Source organism: Diabrotica virgifera, chromosome 4 (genome assembly GCF_917563875.1).
Source record: "Diabrotica virgifera virgifera chromosome 4, PGI_DIABVI_V3a".
Lineage (NCBI taxonomy): Eukaryota > Metazoa > Arthropoda > Insecta > Coleoptera > Chrysomelidae > Diabrotica > Diabrotica virgifera.
In genome coordinates, this window is record NC_065446.1 from 248,157,068 (window position 1) to 248,177,362 (window position 20,295).

The following is a 20,295-nucleotide window of genomic DNA, read 5'->3' on the forward strand; positions in this document are numbered from 1 at the left end:
TTTATTGATATCTTCGTCTGAATATTTGCTAAACTGTGCTGTTCACTTTCAGAAGTTAAAAATGTGTGGCACATTAATTGTGATAAAAAGTCACTTAATTTTTATTTACAAATACATACTTGAATTTTGTATGTAACTATTAAAAAATAATCTGTCGAATATCACACGATAGTAAGAATAAATAAGAAAGTAATGCTCCAATTTGTTTATCAAACTTGTTTCCATTGGCAACAATCATTCTAGCCATACGGGCTCTCGTGTCTATTGCCAGGCAACAAGTTTTCGAAAAATTGTCGCATTCTTGTCAAAATATCCTCACTCTCTTGTGATATTAATATTGATAATTTTAATCACGAAATATTTTTAACTGTATCTACTACATTGTAGTATACACATGTTCTGAAGTCTACTTGAATATTTAGATTTACTGATAAGATTATTAATTATGAATGAGTAACAGATAATTAAGTCTACTTCATATCTCTTCTTAGATATTTTCGCACCTTCGAGAGGTAAAAGTATGAACCTTCTCCTCTCAGTTTATAGCATAGATCCTATAGTAAAGCTGGGATCCCATGGAACACCGTGGCACGTTAAGAGAAATATAAAAGATGCAATAGAAAAAGATAAAAACTTAAGACGGGTAACCAACGCAACATGAAATAGCGTTATTTCCGTCAAAATTTGTGATGATCGGCGTGAAGTCTCACATCGTTAGTCGGTAAATGAACACGGTTCAAAGGAATTCAGAAGCTGATACAGAGTAGGTACGTACCCCTTCAACCCTTCCTACTCAGCTAGGGAATGGCACAGTCATTGCCGTGGCAATTTCTCTATGGAGTGGTCTAACGACGTTGTGTTGGAAATTTTATCATTGTATGAATTAACTAATTTACTAATATTTCCACCGCCAACACTAATGATGTACCCTCGATACTCCGGGCGACTCGTTCCATCGAAATGGTCGGACCGAATTTATCAAAAAGTAAATATTTATTAATTTCATTTATTATTCTTACATCCTGTGTAAGAATAATGTAATAATTGTAAGAATAATAAATGTACGAATATGGGCATATCACTAACGGGCTCAACTTTGTACACGCTGTGCTTTGCGGATGACCAGGTGATCATCGCACAGGACTCTGAAGATCTTCGTTATATGATGCGAAAACTATTAAAAGAGTTTACAGAGTGGAGTTTAGAAGTGAATATGGAGAAAACTGAATACATGAGTATCGGAGGAGACTAACATAGCCTCCGAATAGAGGAAAATCAAGAAATAAAATTATGTGAAGACTACAAATACCTGGTAGTAAAGATTACTCGAAACGGAAAATTAGATGCAGCTACTAAGGAACGAAATATACAGGGAAGGAAAGCCATATCCTTACTGAACAGCGTACTGTGGGATAAAAACATCTCTAAGGAAAATAAAAGAAAAATATATAACACTATAATAAAAAGCATCACAACATATGGATGCGAAGTTTGGCCCCTAAAAGAGAGAACAGAGAAAATGCTTAGAGCAACAGAAATGAACTTCTGGCGCCGTTCGGCGGGAATATCTAGACGCGACAGAATAACAAACGAGAGAGTCCGAGAAATCATGGGGGTTACACATACTATTGTTGACGATATCAGGACGAAGCAACTCAGCTGGTACGGACACGTAAGGAGAATGCCGGAGAATAGAATACCAAGACATATCCTCGAATGGCAACCAAGAGGAAGGCGCAGACCAGGAAGGCCTAGAAGAAGTTGGAGAGAAGGAGTTGATAGAGAAATCAGGGAAAGAGAACTCGAGGAAGATCTATGGAATGACAGAACGAGATGGAGATTGGAAATCGGAAGACGTCGAAGAACGTTGTGAACCGACCTTATATATAGGCCTGGATCCCGCGTACCAAAAAAAAGTTGATTAATAGCAAGCTGAAAATTTGCTAATAGCTTAACGGTGTCTAATCGATCAAACTTTGATGTACGGGAACACTGGAACAGGGGAAGTTTTAATTGTGGAACACTTTAAAAATTTAAACCGTCAGATTACGAAAATGTATTGTCCCATGTATTTTGTCGGACAGAACATCCAACTGATTGGTTCATCATCATCATTGGCTCGACAGCCCTTTCTGGGTCTTGGCCTGTTCCAGGATTCTTCTCCACTCTGATCTGTTTCGTGCTTTTTTTCTCCAGTTTTTTATTTTTAAGGTTTTTATATCATTTTCTATTTGTTCTAAATATCTCAGCTTCGGTCTTCCTCTTGTTCTTTTTCCTACTGGCATCTGTTTGAATATTTTGTTTGGTATTTCGCCTTCTTCCATTCTTTCTACATGTCCCATCCAACGCAGCCGTCCTATTTTAATGAATGTTATGATATCTGGATCCTGGTATATTTCGTATAGTTCAAAGTTGTACGTTCTTCGCCAAATTCCATTTTCTTTTGTGCCCTTATATATGTGTCGCAAGATTTTTCTTTCAAAGGTGGCTAGCAATGTTTCCTCTCTTTTAGTGAGTGTCCAGGTTTCTGAGCCGTATGTGAGTACCGGTCTTATTAGGGTTTTGTATATTTGGCATTTTGTTTTCCTTGCGACGTTGTCTGATCTTAGTTGCCGATTAAGCCATGATAACTTTTATTGGCAATAAATATTCGCCTCTTCACTTCCTCTGCTACGTTATTATCAGATGTGACTAGGGATCCCAAGTATGTAAAGTTTTTTACCCCCTCAATGTTGTATTCTCCTATTGTTATATTTTGTGGCTGCCTTATTTCTGTGTTTTTACTTACCTGCAATTGATTGGTTACCCTTTCATTAAACTCTCAGGCAAAAATCAGACTGCTATTACTAACCAACATGATTCCTGTCATTTGACATGTTCATGTTCCACTCATTATAATGCCCAGTTGGTGGTAAACACCAGTCTGGTTTTTGCATGAGAGTTTAATGAAATGGTAACAAATCAATTAGATGTTCTGTCCGACAAAATACATAGAACGGTTTCCTAATCTGAGTTGCAAATTGTTAACCTGTTCCACAATTAAAACTTCTCCTGTTCCAGTGTTCCCATACATCAAAGTTTGTCCGATTAGACACCGTTAAGCTATTAACAAATTTTCAGCTTGCTATTAATCAACGTTTTTTGGTACGCGGGATCCAGGTCTATAAGAAAAATAAATAATCTGTATTATTAACAGCTGTCATAAGAATTAATAATTTAAAAACTAATAAAATAAAAATCAAAAGAGGTGTTAGACAGGGCTGTGTCTTTTCGCCATCACTGATATTCAAAATATTCAAAAAAGCATTAGAAGATGAAGTAGCAGGCATAAAAATAAATGTCTAACCATATGTGAAATTAGATATACCAATGATACAATACTAATAGCAGAAAATAATTACAGATCTACAATGAATTTTTGATAAGGTTGTTGCAACAAGTGAAGATTTTGGTTTGTCACTAAACATAAAGAAAACAAAATTCATGGTTATATCAAAGAAAAATATTAGAAATATCAATCTACACCTAAATAATAAGACGATAGAAGGAGTTCAGAATTACAACTATTCAGGCACAAACATTAATGTAACAAACGATTATACCAAAGAAATCAGAGTTAGAATACAAAAGGCTAGAAGTGCATTAAATAATATGAAACAAATATTATGTAGTAGAGACCTCACCCTAAAGTTATGTCTTTTCTGTTCTTTTGTATGGTGTGGAGACATAGATTCTTAATAAGCAATGTCTCAATAGATTGGAAGCATTTGAAATTTGGACATATCGAAGGATGCTATGAAGAAGTACTGGTGACGGATGACTCCTAAAATGAATAATGCAGGGAAATATTCAAGGAAGACGCAGCATAGGTAGAAGAAAAGTGTCCTCGCTGAGAAATCTCAGAAAATGGTTTGGATGCAGCTCAACTGAACTCTTTCGGGCTGTAGTGTCAAAAGTTAAAATAACAATGATGAATGCCAGCCTTCGTCGCAGAGATGGCACGTAAAGAAGAAGATTAATTTCACAGTATTATCTTTTTCTCTTCATTCTCTTTCTTTTCACTATTATCTTTTTTCTACTTCTCTTTGCCGACGAGAACTGGCGAGGAGTGTCACGCCAAGTTCCATGGGGTTCCGTCTTTAGAGCTTCCAGATTAAGTAAAAAAAGATAACTTACCTATATCGGTTGCTGGAAAATCGTGCTTGGTCGCCGCCAGGTGGAAAGTCGACGTGGCTATTGTCTTTCCGGGAGCTGTCAAATGGTACCGAAAATTGTCCTCGTGTATTGTCAAAGGCCAGGAATCGTCTTGGGTAATGAGCCATGCAGTTATTTGAGAGAAATAGAGCTGGGACCTTATGGCGCTAGCAAGTTGTGTTACGTTGAATAGCAACGGTTCAGCAGACCTATTAAAACCACCGTTATTAATATTTCATCTGTCAAAATGGTAGTAACATGTCATTAATTAATAACTACAAAAAACGTTAACAGTGTTAAATAATAATATAAAAATTCTGGAGATTAGAATCGTTGTTCTGCAAACTTGTTAATCAAACTTTGATTTTGTATTCAGCTCCAGCGTCTGATGAGGCCATGGGAGGCCGAAATAATGTCATAACGCTGTGTTAATTACCAATTCAAACGCCAGAGACTGACAAATCATGGTTTTACGACATATAGGCCAAAATGACATTATTCACCAAAAAAATTACGTTTATTACTTTTGCTTAGAACAAATTTCCATCTTGGAATATATTAAATGAAAACCGTGTGAATCCCGTGTGAAACAAAAAGGTAAATTCTAAAATGGGGCAAAGTTACAGATAAGAAAAAACAGAACTGCCGTTCTCTGGTAATGTATATTTACATAAATATATACAGAAACAAATAAGATGCATGAAAGATTTCTTAGTGAAAAACTGATTACAGAAAAGATTCAGCAAAAGATAAAATTGATTTATAAATATCTAGAATCATCTCAAAATATTTTATCATTAAGTACTATGTAATACACTTTGTAATAAACGGAAGGAGATAAAATATTCTGAAAAAATAAAACTTGAAAAGGCTGCTATTACATAATCTTTAAAAACCATTAAAATGATGAAATGGAATCCAAAATATTGATATTATCTTGCTTAATCACGAAAAAGATTTCACAAATTTCATACCTTTATTAATACGAGTTAATAGTTATAAATTTTAATATCGACTGGCTGATTTTTTTATATAGATATGCTAGAAATGTTCACTTTGGTAGAAAATGATGTGAAGCCAACAAGAATAATGCAAAAACAGCCACTTTCTTGTTTGTAAAAAATCCTGTTTTCCATTTCTTCTATCTCTTTATTGATTTGTTGCAGGTTTTTCTGTCTGTGCTCTTATTTTTCCTCTCGTCTCTTTAGTCGATATTGTTTAACATTACTCCTAGTCCTTTAGTTGATTATTTTCAGATACGCGCTATTCTTCTCTTTGGTTACCGGTTTGCATTCCTCATCAAACCAGTTGTTTCGCTACCCTTTGGGTACCTCACCGAACACTTCATCTGTGGTCTTTTGGAGCGTGGTTTTTATCTTCTTCTTTCTCATAATCCTTAGTGCCCTTCATGGCGTCGGATGCCTCTTCATCGGAGTTAATATTAGCACCTTTATAACTTCTGCATTCTAGTATATTTGATCCATGTCTTGAATCCACCAGCACGCGGACTTAGAGGACTAGTGACTCTTCTGTTAGGGTTATCATACCTCACCCAAAGGGTGGTTAATATGATTTGGACATATTCAATATTGAGAGTATGAATACAGTCCACAACACGCTAACGAAACACAATAATTATTTATGAAACAGTTCGTGAAGATTGCTTTTTGCGATCGCACGCGATGTTTAGAGAACGAGCGACAGCGGAGCGAGTGCTATACATCGCATAAGTTCGCAAAAGTACTTCACGCACAGTTTCATACAATATTTTATCTACGATAAACAAATAAAAAAAACTGTAACTCTTCGTCACTGGAATTCATTTCTATTCTACAATTTTTAGAACTGACATTTAAAAATTCTGACTTCTTTCAAACCACAAAACTGTCAAAACTTTTGTTGTAATTTATTGCTCACATGTCAGCACCATAACAACGCGAAAGTTAAGGATATTTGATTATATGAATGTGTGCCAAAAAACAGTGCGAAAAAGTAAAGCCCTTTTAAAATACATTGTTACTTCACGCACTGCTATCTATAATGACAGTTTTCACAAACTAAAAACTTATACATAATAATATGACATAGAGTAGATAAACATACTTTTTATCTACTCTATCTCATGTTATGTATAAGTTTTAGTTTGTGAAAACTGTCATTATAGATAGCAGTGCGTGAAGGATTTAAAGTGTGCGTGAAGTAACAATGTATTTTAAATGGGATTTACTTTTTCGCACTGTTTTTGGCACACTTTCATATAATCAAATATCCTTAACTTTCGCGTTGTCATGGTGATGACATTGTCAGCAATAAATTACGACAAGTTTTGACAGTTTTGTGGTTTGAAAGAAGTTAGAATTTTTAAATGTCAAAGTTCTAAAAATTGTAGAATAGAAATGAATTCCAGTGACGAAGAGTTACAGTTTTTTTAATTGTTTGTCGTAGATAAAATATTGTATGAAACTGTGTGTGAAGTATTTTTTGCGAACTTACGCGAGTATAGCACTCGCTCCGTTGTCGCTCGTGCTCTAAACATCGCGTGCGTTCGCAAAAAGCATACTTCACGAACTGTTTCATAAATAACTTTTTGTTAATTTGTATTTATAATAAGGTTGTTTAATTTTAGTAAATTATAATCTATTTTGTCGATAAATAATTGTGGTATTCTCAAGATTTTTACAACCGTCAAATCTAAATATAATTTTAACAGTTGTGTCGCATTTTCTAAGATGATATTAAAATAAACATGATCTAATTTAAAATTTAATAGTTGTAATACGGAACCAACTCAAAACTGTTTTTTTCCAGTGTAAAACCAAATCGTTCTATTCCAAAATAAAACCGATTAACCTCGTAATTACAAAAAAATTGTACAAGAGGAAACAAACTTGAAAAGTTTTTGTTCAAGGACAATTTTTATGCTTATATTACTTCTCTATCTCTCTTGTTTCGCAATCGATATTTTGTTTTACCACACACGATACATAATAGGTAGATTCAAGGTAAACTGATTAGGTGCCTTGGATAAGAATACGAAACTGTGAACCGAAACAATCATGCTCGGATTTACACTCAGTAAAATAGATGTCATTGCTACACTGTGAAAAATTTAATGTTGTATTTCTGTATTATGTTGTAAACTGTATTAAAACTTTAATTTGTGGAAATTTATAGATTGATATTATTTAAGGCATTACACTAATCCCATTTGTCACCTTTTTTGAAAATGGAGGACATGTGTGATAGATTTCACTCATGTGGAATCTCCTCTCCTGCTTAGATTTTATTGAACAGTACTCATAAAAAAAGATAAAGGTAATAGATTTTGACAAGAGGTTTGACCTTGTAAATAACACGTAAACTTGTGTACTGCATCGGCATGACTCACAGCTCTTGTCAAAATCCATCACCTCTAACATCCTTGGACCTCCATATTTAAACAGTTCCATTTTTATGTTCCCTAGTCCTGGTGCTTTGTTGTGTTTTGCTTTCTTTGATTTGTGATTGTTGCTGTGATTTCGGCTTCCTGAGTTAAAAGCCAAGCCTTCCAGCGATTAAGCACTGATTAATCGCTGATCCGTTCCTTACCGACAGAGTACTGATTGGCCTGTCCCATATTCATCCTCGCACCAACTATCGCTCATATTTTGATGTGTATATACAGGGTGAGTTTTTAGCGCGGGATCGGTCGATAATTCCATAATGGTATAGAATATCGAAAAAAGTTATTAACAAAATTATTTTTATTCAATAAATAACTAACACAAAATATAAACCATAACAATATAAAGTAAATGTACTAATAAATTTGATATTAAAAAATTATCATATTTCCCTAATATACAAGAATCGTAAAATTCATACAAATAAAAACTTATTTTGTATATAATAATATAATGAGATTATTTTTATTCAATAAATAACTTACACAAAACATAAATCAAAACAATATACAACTTATGTAACAGTTTTTAGATTATTATATCAACAGTATTCTAAGCCAAGAAGTGTTTAGTGAAACATTCAATTTTATAAGCACTTTTAAACTACAAAAAAATTACGATTTTCTCATTTTTTTTACATATATTAGTCTATATTTTATTTGTTAGAAATGTTGTATTTATGATACTCTTTCATGTTTATATAGCATCTCCTATACCTAAACTTGTTAGTTTCTGAAATATTTTTAGTTTTCTTTATTTGCCGGGAATATATTCAATTTTTATAAGTAGAAATAATTTAACAAATAAGTATTGTGTAATAAAATATCAAATATTTGCATTCAATAAATAACTAACAAAATATATAAACCATAACAATGTTTAATGAATGTACCAATTAATGTGATGTTAAAGATATATAAGTCTAAAGTAAATGTTGAAAATGCGTTCCTATTCTTTTTTTTATATAATCGGGCGTTGTTGGACGCGTCTGGTATAAAAGGTTTTTTATATAGCCCCAGATGAAAAAATCAATTTTGGAAGAACTGGAGCACCGTCGTCGTGTAAAAACCTCAACCGTCAAAAAAATGTGGACCAATCACATAATCGCCAACAATAGCATCTTAAACATTTATAAATTACCTAGTTTGACTATGAGTGTTAACCAAGTAGAGATTTATTGATGCATAGTAATGAAAAATAGTATTAGAATTATATTATTACTGTGAGTGTTACTAGAGTGTTACTAAAAACTTCTTGGCTTAGAATACTGTTGATATAACAATCTAAAAACTATTACATCAGTTGTATATTGCTTTGATTTATGTTTTGTGTGAGCTGTTTATTAAATAAAAATAATCTTGTTATATTATTATACACAAGACATATTTTTTTTTGTAGGAATTTTACGATTCTTGTATATTAGGGAAATATGATAATTACTTAATATCACATTTATTGGTACATTTACTGCATATTGTTATGGTTTATATTTTCTGTTAGTTGTTTATTGAATAAAAATAATTTTGTATAATTATCGCTCAATACTAACTTATTTCTACTAGAAAAATTGAATGTATTCCCGATATTTGAAGAAAACTAAAAATATCTCGAAAAGTAATGAGTTTAGGTATAGGGAATGCTATATAAAAATGAAAGATTATCATAAATATACTTACTTACTTAGTCCTAAGCCTTTCTACCTTTAGGTGTAAGGCTGGTGGAGTTGAGTTTGGCATTGTAGTCTCCATGCTTTCCGATCTTGCGCTAGGTTTCTTGCACTTTCCAATGTCAATCCCTTCTTCTCGACTTCTTTCCTGATTTCATCTACCCACATAACTCTTGGTCTCCCTCTTTTGTTTTTCCCCTGCACTCTCGTTTCGAACACTCGTTTTGTTAGCCTCTCGTTCGACATTCTACACACGTGCCCGAACCATCTAAGTTGTCCTTCTACTATTTTTTCATTGATTGGTTCTAGTTTTAGGTTTTGTCTAATTGTTTCGTTTCGTATTTTGTCTGTCCTTTTTCTGTTTGCTATTTTCCTCAGGAACCTCATTTCCATAGCATTGACTCTGGATTTTTGTCTCCCCGTCAATGTCCATGTCTCGCTGCTATACATGATTGTTGGTCTAACTACTGATTTAACGACTGCCGTTTTTACTTTTTCCGGTATCCCTTTTTTCCCAAAAAATGTTGTTTTCATAGTGTTAAATAAGCTTCCTGTTCGTCCCATTCTCTCGTTTATTTCCATGTCTTGTTTACCATTTGATTCGATTATTACTCCTAGGTATTTAAAATATTCCACTTGCTCTAGTTGTTTCCCGTCTAATTCTATTGCGTGTGTCTTCCTCGTATTTGAAATTATCATTGTTTTTGTTTTCTCTGTATTAATTTTCATATTTATGTTTGATAGTTCTTCTTCTAGGATTTCAAGATTGTTCTGTAAGTCTTCTCTGTTTTCTGCTATCAATACCATGTCGTCTGCAAATAGTAGCTCCGATAGTTGAGTCTGTTTCATTTGCCAGTATCCTAATGTTAGTTTTCTCATTCTTCTCTTGGCTTTCTTTATCGCTTCATCCAGTACCACTGAGAATAGCAGTGGACTCAGCACGCATCCCTGTTTGACGCCTTGACTTGTAGAAAATTCTCTGGATTCCTCGTTATTGGTTCTTACTGTATTTGTATTATTTTTGTACATATCCTTTATTACTTCTATTATGTGTCTGTCGACTCCCCTTTCTGTTAGTGTCTTCCAAACGTCCTTTCTTCGGATTCTGTCAAACGCCTTTTCCAGGTCAATGAAGCACATATGTATCTCTCTATTTTTCTTGATTACCTTCTCACTTACTTGTCTTAATGTGAATATTAGGTCTTGCGTGCTTCTGTCCTTCCTGAATCCACACTGTGTGTCTTCCATAGTTGTTTCTATTTGTGTTTTTATTCTTGTCTCTAGTATTCTTGCTAATACCTTCCCAGGGATACTTGATATGGTGATACCTCGGTAATTATTACAGTTTCTCTTGTCTCCCTTTTTGTGTATTGGTAATATAATGTCTTTCTTCCAGTCCTTTGGTAATTCTGCTCTATTTATGATATCATTCATTAGTTCTTTCATGCTATCCATTCCCTCTGTCCCCATGAATTTTATCTTTTCCGGGGTGATATGATCCTTGCCTGGTGCTTTGCCCAGTTTTACTCTTTCTATTGCTTTCTCTAATTCCTCTCTTGTTATGGATTCCACTTGTTGTTCTTCATTCCTTTCTTGTATCTCCCCGGATATTTGAAGAAAACTAAAAATATCTCGAAAAGTAATGAGTTTAGGTATAGGGAATGCTATATAAAAATGAAAGATTATCATAAATATAATGTTTTTAAAAAATAAAATATAGGGTGATTCATTTAAAAAAATTGAGAAAATCGTAATTTGGTTTTGTAGTTCACCCTGTATACAAATATTAGTCAATGATTTCAATTAAACTTAATTTAAAAACTACAATAGGTATATTGTTTATCTCATTATATAAAACAAATTATTATCTATGAATTACTTCTTTATATACATGGTGTTAATCTCATAGGGATTTCGAAATAAAAATGGTCATAACTTGTTAAATACTCTGTATAGTAATACAAAACTCTATATTATATGAACAAAAATTATGAGAGAAATATAAATATGAAAAAATATATATGGTGTCCCATTTAAAAAATTATATGTTTGATATACCACGCAGCTATTGATCACCCTGTAGAAATGGACATATTTCCAAGCCTGGAGAATATCATTGCCTACATTTTTTTCTTAATAACTTTTTTCGATATTCTATACCATTATGGAATTATCGACCGATCCCGCACTAAAAACTCACCCTGTATGTACTAATAAAGCGTCGTTTTATCATAAACAGTTGTTTTTTACTTATTGTTTATTTATAAGAAAACTAGGTAGAATAGTTTTTATTGCTAAGTACTAAGTGAATTTTGAGCAAATCACAGGTGAAATATGTTATACAATCTCGATATGTACTTACTTTTTGGGGCCGACGCTGAAATGCCACTGTTCCAAAACGTAAATGCCGTTCAAATCGTCGGTCGTCTCGTCAACTTCTTTACACTCACACGTCAGGATAACTTCGATGCACAACGGTATGTCCTTTTTGCACAAATTTATGACTGTCTCGCGGTCGTTTTCGTATTTCAAACACTGGAAAAGAAAAATAAATGTTACAACTAAAATATACAAATAAGCCACAATTTAACTTGAAAAAATAATTTTAATAACGTTTCGACGTCCACTTCCGACGTCGTTGTCAAACGTTAATTAAATTATTTTTTCAAGTTAAATTGTATAAAATATTATCATTAAATATACTTTTCATCAGAGAAGAAATCCATCGAGCCACGGAGTCACAAAATGAGCGTACCATTCACCATGACAATGAGTTAGTAAGGGAATTATTCCATAATGGCCCTGTCACAAGGAGACTAGATAGAACCTGGCCTCAGGACCTATTTTAAAACTTAAACATAAATAGAATAAGATGAGACATCATTGTAAGTCTCTTCTTCATGCCTAAAAACATGGAACAAATTTTTACTTAATATGTACTCTTTTAATGATGTATATTGTAAATAAACATAATTACATAAAAAAAGTTAAATTGTGGATAATGTCCCAATTAGAATAGTTAATTAAGTACACTACATCGTTTGGAAAAAATTAATTTCAAAATTTTTCGGTATGTTTAAAGTGCAAGTACGTCTCTGCTCATTTAGCAATCAGTAATAAAACTCGTTATCGAAACAAACAGCTTTCCAATTTTCTATAATGTTATTTAAAGCTGGTTTTTATAATATTATTAATACATACAGAATTAAAATGTATTACCCAACGAATTTTTTAAATACCTATTTTATATTTACGGTTTTTCTTTTCCCTAATGAAAAATAAGTAATTGGACTTCGTAAGTCCTAGGTTTTCACCCAAAATAATCGACAGTAGACCTGGAAGTCGATATTTGAACTCTTCGTGTAACAGTGTGGAGTTATATTCGCGTGTGAAGTTATATTCGCGGTCAGACGGACAAACAGCCTAGGTAAAATTTCTCACCTTTAGTACCATCCTTGGATTATAAGCTTTCATTTGAGACCTCATTTTACTTGGTATAATGACGGAGGAGTTATATTCGCGGTCGGACAGACCGACGGACAGATAGTTTAGGTCAAATTTCTCACCTTTAGTACCATCCTTGGATTATAAGCTTTCATTTGACACCTCATTTGTCATTTTACCTAGTATAATGACGGAGGAGTTGTGTTCACAGACAGACAGACTGACAGATGAACGTGGATAATTCAAAGTTTTCACATTTTTTCAAAATTGGGTGAAAAAAATATGTATATTCAAAAATATACTCAATATACTAATATAGGAAGAGATATTTATTTACAGTTCTGAAGATGTAGCATCTAAAGATGTATCAGACGTTACATCTAAACAATTTTTTCATAAGTTTTTGACGATACTTCTCCATCTTCTTATATCTTCTTGTCTCTTCTTTATTCTAAATGCCTAAAGAAACAAAAGAACTATAGAATTGATGATAGATACACAAAAATCATTAAGTAGGTATATCTACGATATGCAACATCGCAAGTAAAAGCAGAAGAAAAAAAAAAAGAAAAGATAGAATACACAGATGAATGAGGTACGGAGATTCCGTTTCACCTTTTACCCAATCTTTTTTACTTTCGCCCTAGAAGATATGATTCGAGCTTAGGGACCGTTCAAGTATTACATAACGCAGGTTGGGGGTGGGGAGTCAAAAATCTTCAAAAATTGCGTTACGCAATAGTTAAACTCCCATAAGAGTGCGTTACGTAGGGGAGGGGGGGCGGGTTAAAAATCTTCAAAAGTCGCGTTACGTAATACTTGAACGCTTCCTTTGAAATGAGAAAATAAAGGAGCGACGATAGGCTGCAAAAAAACTGAATCACCTGAGATTTGCAGATAATATTGCTCTAAGAGCAAAAAACGTAGAAAGAATTGGTTTGACGATGAATGTAAGAATACCTACAACAAAAGAAAAAAATGAAACCTACAGAAAAAGGGCTACCCGACGAACAAGAACAACTGTAGAGAATTGCCAAACAAAGAGAAGTGAAGAAAATACACAAAAGAAAGAAACGAAACCGCTTAAATGAGGAACTTAAATATATTTCTTAACAAAGAGTAAAAATTGACAGCAGTCTATAAAAAAGTTAACATCAACCGAAAAGAATTCAAAGCAACTATACAAACCAAGTCTGAATGGAGATCTATTGAATATACCGGGTACTTTATATAGAGGAAGAAAACCTGGAAGACATAGAGATGAGGTAAGCGGAACAGACGAGAGGGTAGAAGAACCACCTACATTTCATGAAATTAAGGATGCAGTTAAAAAATTAGCCAGGAACAAATCACCTGAAATAGATAATCTCCCAGCTGAACTACATAAAGAAGATGGCCATGATACCATAATGGCACTAGAGCAGGTCATAAAAAAAATATGGACACAGAAATCCTTTCCCAGTAATGGGTATATTGGAATAATTTGCACAATACACAAAAAAGGATATAGTGGGCAGTCGGATAAGTACTTAGCCTACAAAAGAAAAAGGAAAATTTTGTAAAAGTTTCAATTTATTTCTCTACATAATCTCCTTTTAGCTCGATACACTTCACCCAGCGATGCTCCAACTTCTTTAACCCGTCTGAAAAATACCTTTTCTCGAGGTCTGCAAAATAGGTTTCCGTGGCGGCGATGACCTCCTCATTCGACTTAAATTTCTGCCCAGCGAGTGTCTTTTTCAAGTTTGGAAACAAATAGTAGTCGCACGGGGCCAAATCTGGAGAATACGGTGGATGGGGCAACAGATCGTAGCCCAATTCGACCAATTTGACTATGGCGACGGCGAAGGTGTGAGCCGGTGCGTTGTCATGGTGGAAGAGCACTTTTTTCTTTGCCAAATGGGGTCGTTTTTTCTTTAATTCGGCGTCGAATCGGCCCAATAATTCGGTATAATAGAGCCCTGTGATCGTTTTGCCCTTCTCCAAGTAGTCGATGTAGATCACATCTTGTGAATCCCAGAAAATGTTGGCCATCACCTTTCCGGCCGATTGGACAGTCTTCGCCTTCTTCGGAGCACGTTCGCCGGGTGCTGTCCACTCTTTCGAGTGCTCCTTGGTTTCTGGTTTATACCAGTGAATCCATGTTTCGTCGACGGTTATGAAACGACGTAAAAACTCCTTTGGATCACACTTAAATAGCGTCAAACACTGCTCTGAAGTGGTGTCACGGTTGCGCTTATTGTCTGAAGTGAGCAAACGCGGCACCCATCGCGCCGGCAGCTTTCTCATGCCCAAAATTTCATGCAGGATGTGACCTACGCGGTCTTTTGAGATGCCTACTGTGTCAGCTATCTCGCGCACCTTCAGTCGGCGGTCTGCCAATACAAGATCGTGGATTTTTGTCACGTTATACTCCGTGGTAGCCATTTTCGGGGCACCTACGCGTGGCTAATCAAAAACCGACATTCATCCACGTTGTAACTCATTTAATGAAACCAATTTTTGACAGTTGCCATCGAAGGAGAAGAGTCACCGTACATACACGCTCTTTGATTTCGCTGCGTGATTTCCCTTCCAAAAACAAGAATCGAATCACCGACCGATATTGCTCTTTTTCCATTTTATTAAAATCCGTGACTTTCACACGCAATCACAACAATACTATAATTTCGATTTGGCTGAAATTTTGACATTAGCCGTCTACGAGAACGCATTAAATGACAGTAAACTTGATTTGCGATAGTGGCGCCATCGGGCGGAGAGGCTAAGTACTTATCGGACTGCCCTAGTATGTTAGTGTTCTAGTATAATTCCAGAATAATTACACTTTTAAATGCAGCGCATAAAATACTCTCCACTATGCCGCCGTATGGAACCATGTCCACGATGGAGAGGCTCTCAAGACGGTTTAAAAAAAGAAGATGGAGATAGCTGAAACGAAAATAAAGTGTTACGGTGGATGTTGTGTAAGACTATATGGGACAGTATTAGGAACGACGTGATTAAGGAAAGACTAGGGGTGACTAAACTCTCAGACGTAGAAATGAGAACTATATGGGACAAAGGATAAGAGCTGTTACAAGTTGATGGAAAGAGACAGTAGCGCACTCAGAATTTTCTTCTAGGAGGGGTTGGCTCTGGCGGGGTTCGGACAAAAATAATCCCTGACAAAAAATCCCCAGACAAAAAAATCGCTGGGCAAATAATTCCAGGGCAAAAAATCCCCACAATTTTTTTTCGACAAAATATCTCCACAAAAAATCCCCATGAAATATTTGCAAACGAATAATTCTCTAAAAGTTTTCCCGTGAACGCAATCGACTCAAATGTTTTTCAGCCTCTGTGCATAAGAGTTATAGCAATGGCCATGAAACCGCTTTTCGGCACAACAATAATGATTAGTAATTAATATTAAGCACGAATTATTGTAATTTCGATGACCAAATTTCGAATTCCAATTACATGCCGGAAACTTCAAATTTTACATGACAAACGAGTGTGAGTTGTTTCAAAAATCGTGGAAGATATGGGGAATGAGCTAAGGCTATGGGAATCATGTAATTATTCGCTTAAATCTTTTGCTCACTCTGCCTTGAATAACTAAGTTCAAAACATTGCCTATTATCTGTGTGCATCCATAAAAAATTTTTGCGCTATTAAGAATGTTTAGCTTTATTATGAAAACGCAGAACACAGGTTTTTGACATAGCTTTTGAAGCAGGTTTCTGAAATTTTGCTTGCAGTGAATCGAAACTGATGACAAAATATTTTTCGTTATGTATTACTAAAAAGATTACTACCATACGCCAAAGAAATAGTTGGTGACTACCAGGGTAATTTCAGGCCGGGAAGATCGATTGTTGATCAAATAATTGCTATTAGACAAATGCTTGAAAGGATTGGGAGTATAATCAAGACGTGCATCAGATCTTTATAGATTTCAAACAGGCTTATGATTCAATTAATCATTCTACACTATGGAATACAATGGTCGAGCTGGGCGTACCCAAGAAACTAACTGCGGTAACGCAAATGTGTGTAAGTAACTTCTTTGCACAAGTTAGAAGAGATGGGGAAATATCAAATGCTTTCGGCGTAAATTCTGGACTGAGACACGGAGATCCGTTGTCCCCATTGTTGTATAACCTGGCCTTAGAATACCTATGCCATGCGAAAAATTTATCCAAAAATCAAACCAGACATAGCTGCTCGGGGAGAGGCCAGATGGGAGAAAGCCTGTAGGACGACCTAGAAAAAGGTGGAAAGATGCAGTCAGAGAAGATCTGGAGAAAATGGGAGTGAGACAATGGGAAATAGTGACACAGGACCGACACATGGAAGGCAATAGGAAAACACTCGCACAGACACTCGAAGAGTTATAACGCCATTGATGATGATAATAACTAAATATTTTTGACGTAAAATTTACAAAAAGTAACAGTTTTCTTGCATTACAATCAAGATTATCGTTTTAAGGACCAGCACTTCTCATAACGAATAGGCAATGTTTTGAACATAGTTATTCAAAGCAGAGTGAGTAAACGCAAATAGCAAATACATTAGATGGTTTTCGGCATGGAATTGAAATTTAAAATTTGCTAATCGAAATTACAATTCAGGCTTAATCTTAATTGCTAATCATTATTTTCGTGCCGAAAACAAAAAAATATACCATAGGATACAGAAACCTACAACAAATAAAAATCGAAGCCTGTGTATTTGCGGATCATATTTTTATTGTGGCAAGAACTGAAACAGCTCTGGAGGAGAACATAAGAATTTGGGAGGTAGAATTAAAAAATTACAATCTAATAATTAATATGGAAAAAACAAAAGTAATGGCAATATCCAAGAAAGATGTTAACTTAAATATTGAAATGCAAGGAAAAAAATAGAACAGGTAGATACATTTAAATACCTTGGAATAATTTTAAATAAGAAGGAGACACAAGAAGACGAAATTGGAAATATGATAAAAGCAGCCACAAGAACATATCATTCGCTGTATAAAAACTTCTTAAATAAAAAAGAAATAACTAGGAAAACCAAAATGATAATATTTAAAACAATTTACGTACCTATCACTACATATGGAGCAGAAACAAGAAAAGAGATTGCAAGCAGCGGAAATGAGGTATTTAAGAAAAGCCGTGGGAGCTAGGAGAATCGATAAAAGACGTAGCGAAGATATTAGAAGAGAATTAAAAGTAAAATCATTAAAGGAAAATATTTATGAAAAGAAATTAAAATGGACTGGGCACTTATTTAGAATCAATGACTGCAGACAGGTTAAAATGACATGGGAAGCGAGGCCGATAGGGAAAAACAGGAGAGGCTGACCAAGGAAAACGTGGAATACCAGTGTGATGGAAATATTGCAGAATAGAGGAAAATCGTGGCAGGAAGCCAAAGAATTAGCTAGGGACCGAAAAAAATGGCGTAAGTTCGCAGAGAATAACGAGTAAAGAAGACACCTCGACACCTTACGGTATAAGAGGATCATCGATTATGCATGTATGTATGTATTTTCGTGCCGAAAGCGGTTTCATGACGATTGCTATAGCTCTCATGCACAGAGGCTGAAAAACATTTGAGTCGATTCTATTCACGGGAAAATTTTTAGAGAACTATTCGGCAGCAAATATTTCTTGGGTATTTTTTGTCCGGGGATTTTTTGTCTGGGGATTTTTTGTCCAGGGATAATTTGTGGAGAGTTTTTGTCCGGGCATTATTTGTCCTAGCTTCGCTTGGCCACCGAAATTTTTTTGTATTGTTCCTGAAAGACAAGTTAAATTCTCCTACTATTATTTATATTTTTTTAGATGCCCTGGGAGGGATTTTAACCCCCAAACCCCCCCCCTGGGTGCGCCACTGGAAAGGGAGGTAGTTGGAAAGAGGGGTAGAGGAAAACCGAGGAGAAGATGGCAAGACTTTATGGCAGAGAACTTGAGAGAGAAAGGTTTAAATGAAGAAGACACGATAGACAGAAATAAGGGTGAAGAGTAAGGAACAGCCATTCATGAAAAAGGAAAAGCTGAGGAAAAGGAAGAAGATGGGAAAGGTAGAACTATTTGGATATCTTAAAGGTCATTTGCTACTTTTATTGTGCATTTTTTATGTAAATACTATCCGATTAAATAAAAAGGTTATTAGGCCTGGATCCCGCGTACCAAAAAAAAGTTGATTAATAGCTAGCTGAAAATTTGTTAATAGCTTAACGGTATCTAGTCGGACAAACTTTGGTGTATGGGAACACTGGAACAAGGGAAGTTTTAATTGTGCAACGCGATTTTAATTGTGGAACGTGTCATCCTGACAAGTTTATGATTGTGAAAACTAGCAGGTTGTTTTTTAAATTTATTCAATAGCAAACTTTATATAATACAGGGTGAGTCATGAGGAACTGTACATACTCCTACCTCGTATAGAGGCCCCTATGGGGAATAACAAATGACCATTAAAAAGTGTCTGCTAATAATATACAGGGCGAGTTTCACATTTTGACAGAAATTTATATTCGCCATAATTTTTGAACGGTCAGATCGATGTGTCTCTTATTTTGGTCAATCGTTACACTATTACCACCTAATCAAATGATTTATTCAAACTAGAAAAAAATCAGGTCCGGCTTTAAAAAATTAGTTCGTATGGGTCTTAGAAAAAATTTCACCCTGTATATGCTTTTTGAAAACTCTAATATTAATTTTACAAATTAGAGAAATAGGCAATTAAAATGACATATTTATTTTTTTCCCCACACGATTACTTAATTTTTTATTAAAAAATCAAATTTGACCCTGAATTAAAAATTTGGTAAAGTGAACCATAGATTTAAAAAAAAATTAACTTTTATTACAAAAATTATTTTTTTAAACAACTATTTGATTTATGTTACCACCCAATCAACTGATTTATTCAAACTAGAAAAAATCAGGTCCGGCTTTAAAAAAATAGTTCGTTTAAGTCTTAGAAAAAATTTCACCCTGTATACGCTTTTTGAAATCTCTAATATGAATTTTACAAATTAGACAAATAGGCAATTAAAATGGTATATTTATTTTTTCCCCACGCGATTACTTAATTTTTTATTAAAAAATCAAATTTGCCAAAATCGCAATTTTACCATAAAAATAAAAAAATTAAACAACGTTTTTCTTAAAATTAAAAGCTTCACCATTTTTTTTCTATAGCACGTCTAGATCTACAACTCCCCATAACACTTCTCTTTGGACTCTATAGTTTAACATAGACGTGATCAAATAGATAAATTAATTTTTTCACTTAATTTTTGCGATTTAACTTTGCAATTCACGAAACTGCATCTTTTATTTTTTTAAATTCATAACTTTTACGAGAAGAAGACTGAAAGTCTACAACATTTGTCATAGTTTTCACAATGGTAAGAGATATGTGCTGTAAAAATTTCAGAAAAAAAATTAAAATGGAACGTTGTAGCGAGTTAAACCGTGATTTCATCTTTTTTTTTTTTTTCATTTTTAGGTTAAAATTCCGATTTTGACAAATTTGATTTTTTAATAAAAAATTAAA

General features: G+C 34.3%; 1 protein-coding gene across 3 annotated transcripts in view; it reads right to left on the reverse strand.

The window, feature by feature from the left end:
* LOC114334081 (protein FAM214A) overlaps positions 1-20,295 on the reverse strand; it is a 232,822-nt gene that overhangs the window by 47,039 nt on the left and 165,488 nt on the right. For all 3 annotated transcript variants that reach the window (XM_028284099.2, XM_050649958.1, XM_028284107.2), the window contains 2 exons: positions 11,666-11,838; positions 4,177-4,403 (listed from right to left, as the gene is read on the reverse strand). In XM_028284099.2, coding sequence (XP_028139900.1) covers positions 4,177-4,403; positions 11,666-11,838 — 400 coding nt within the window. The remainder of the gene's footprint in view (positions 1-4,176; positions 4,404-11,665; positions 11,839-20,295) is intronic.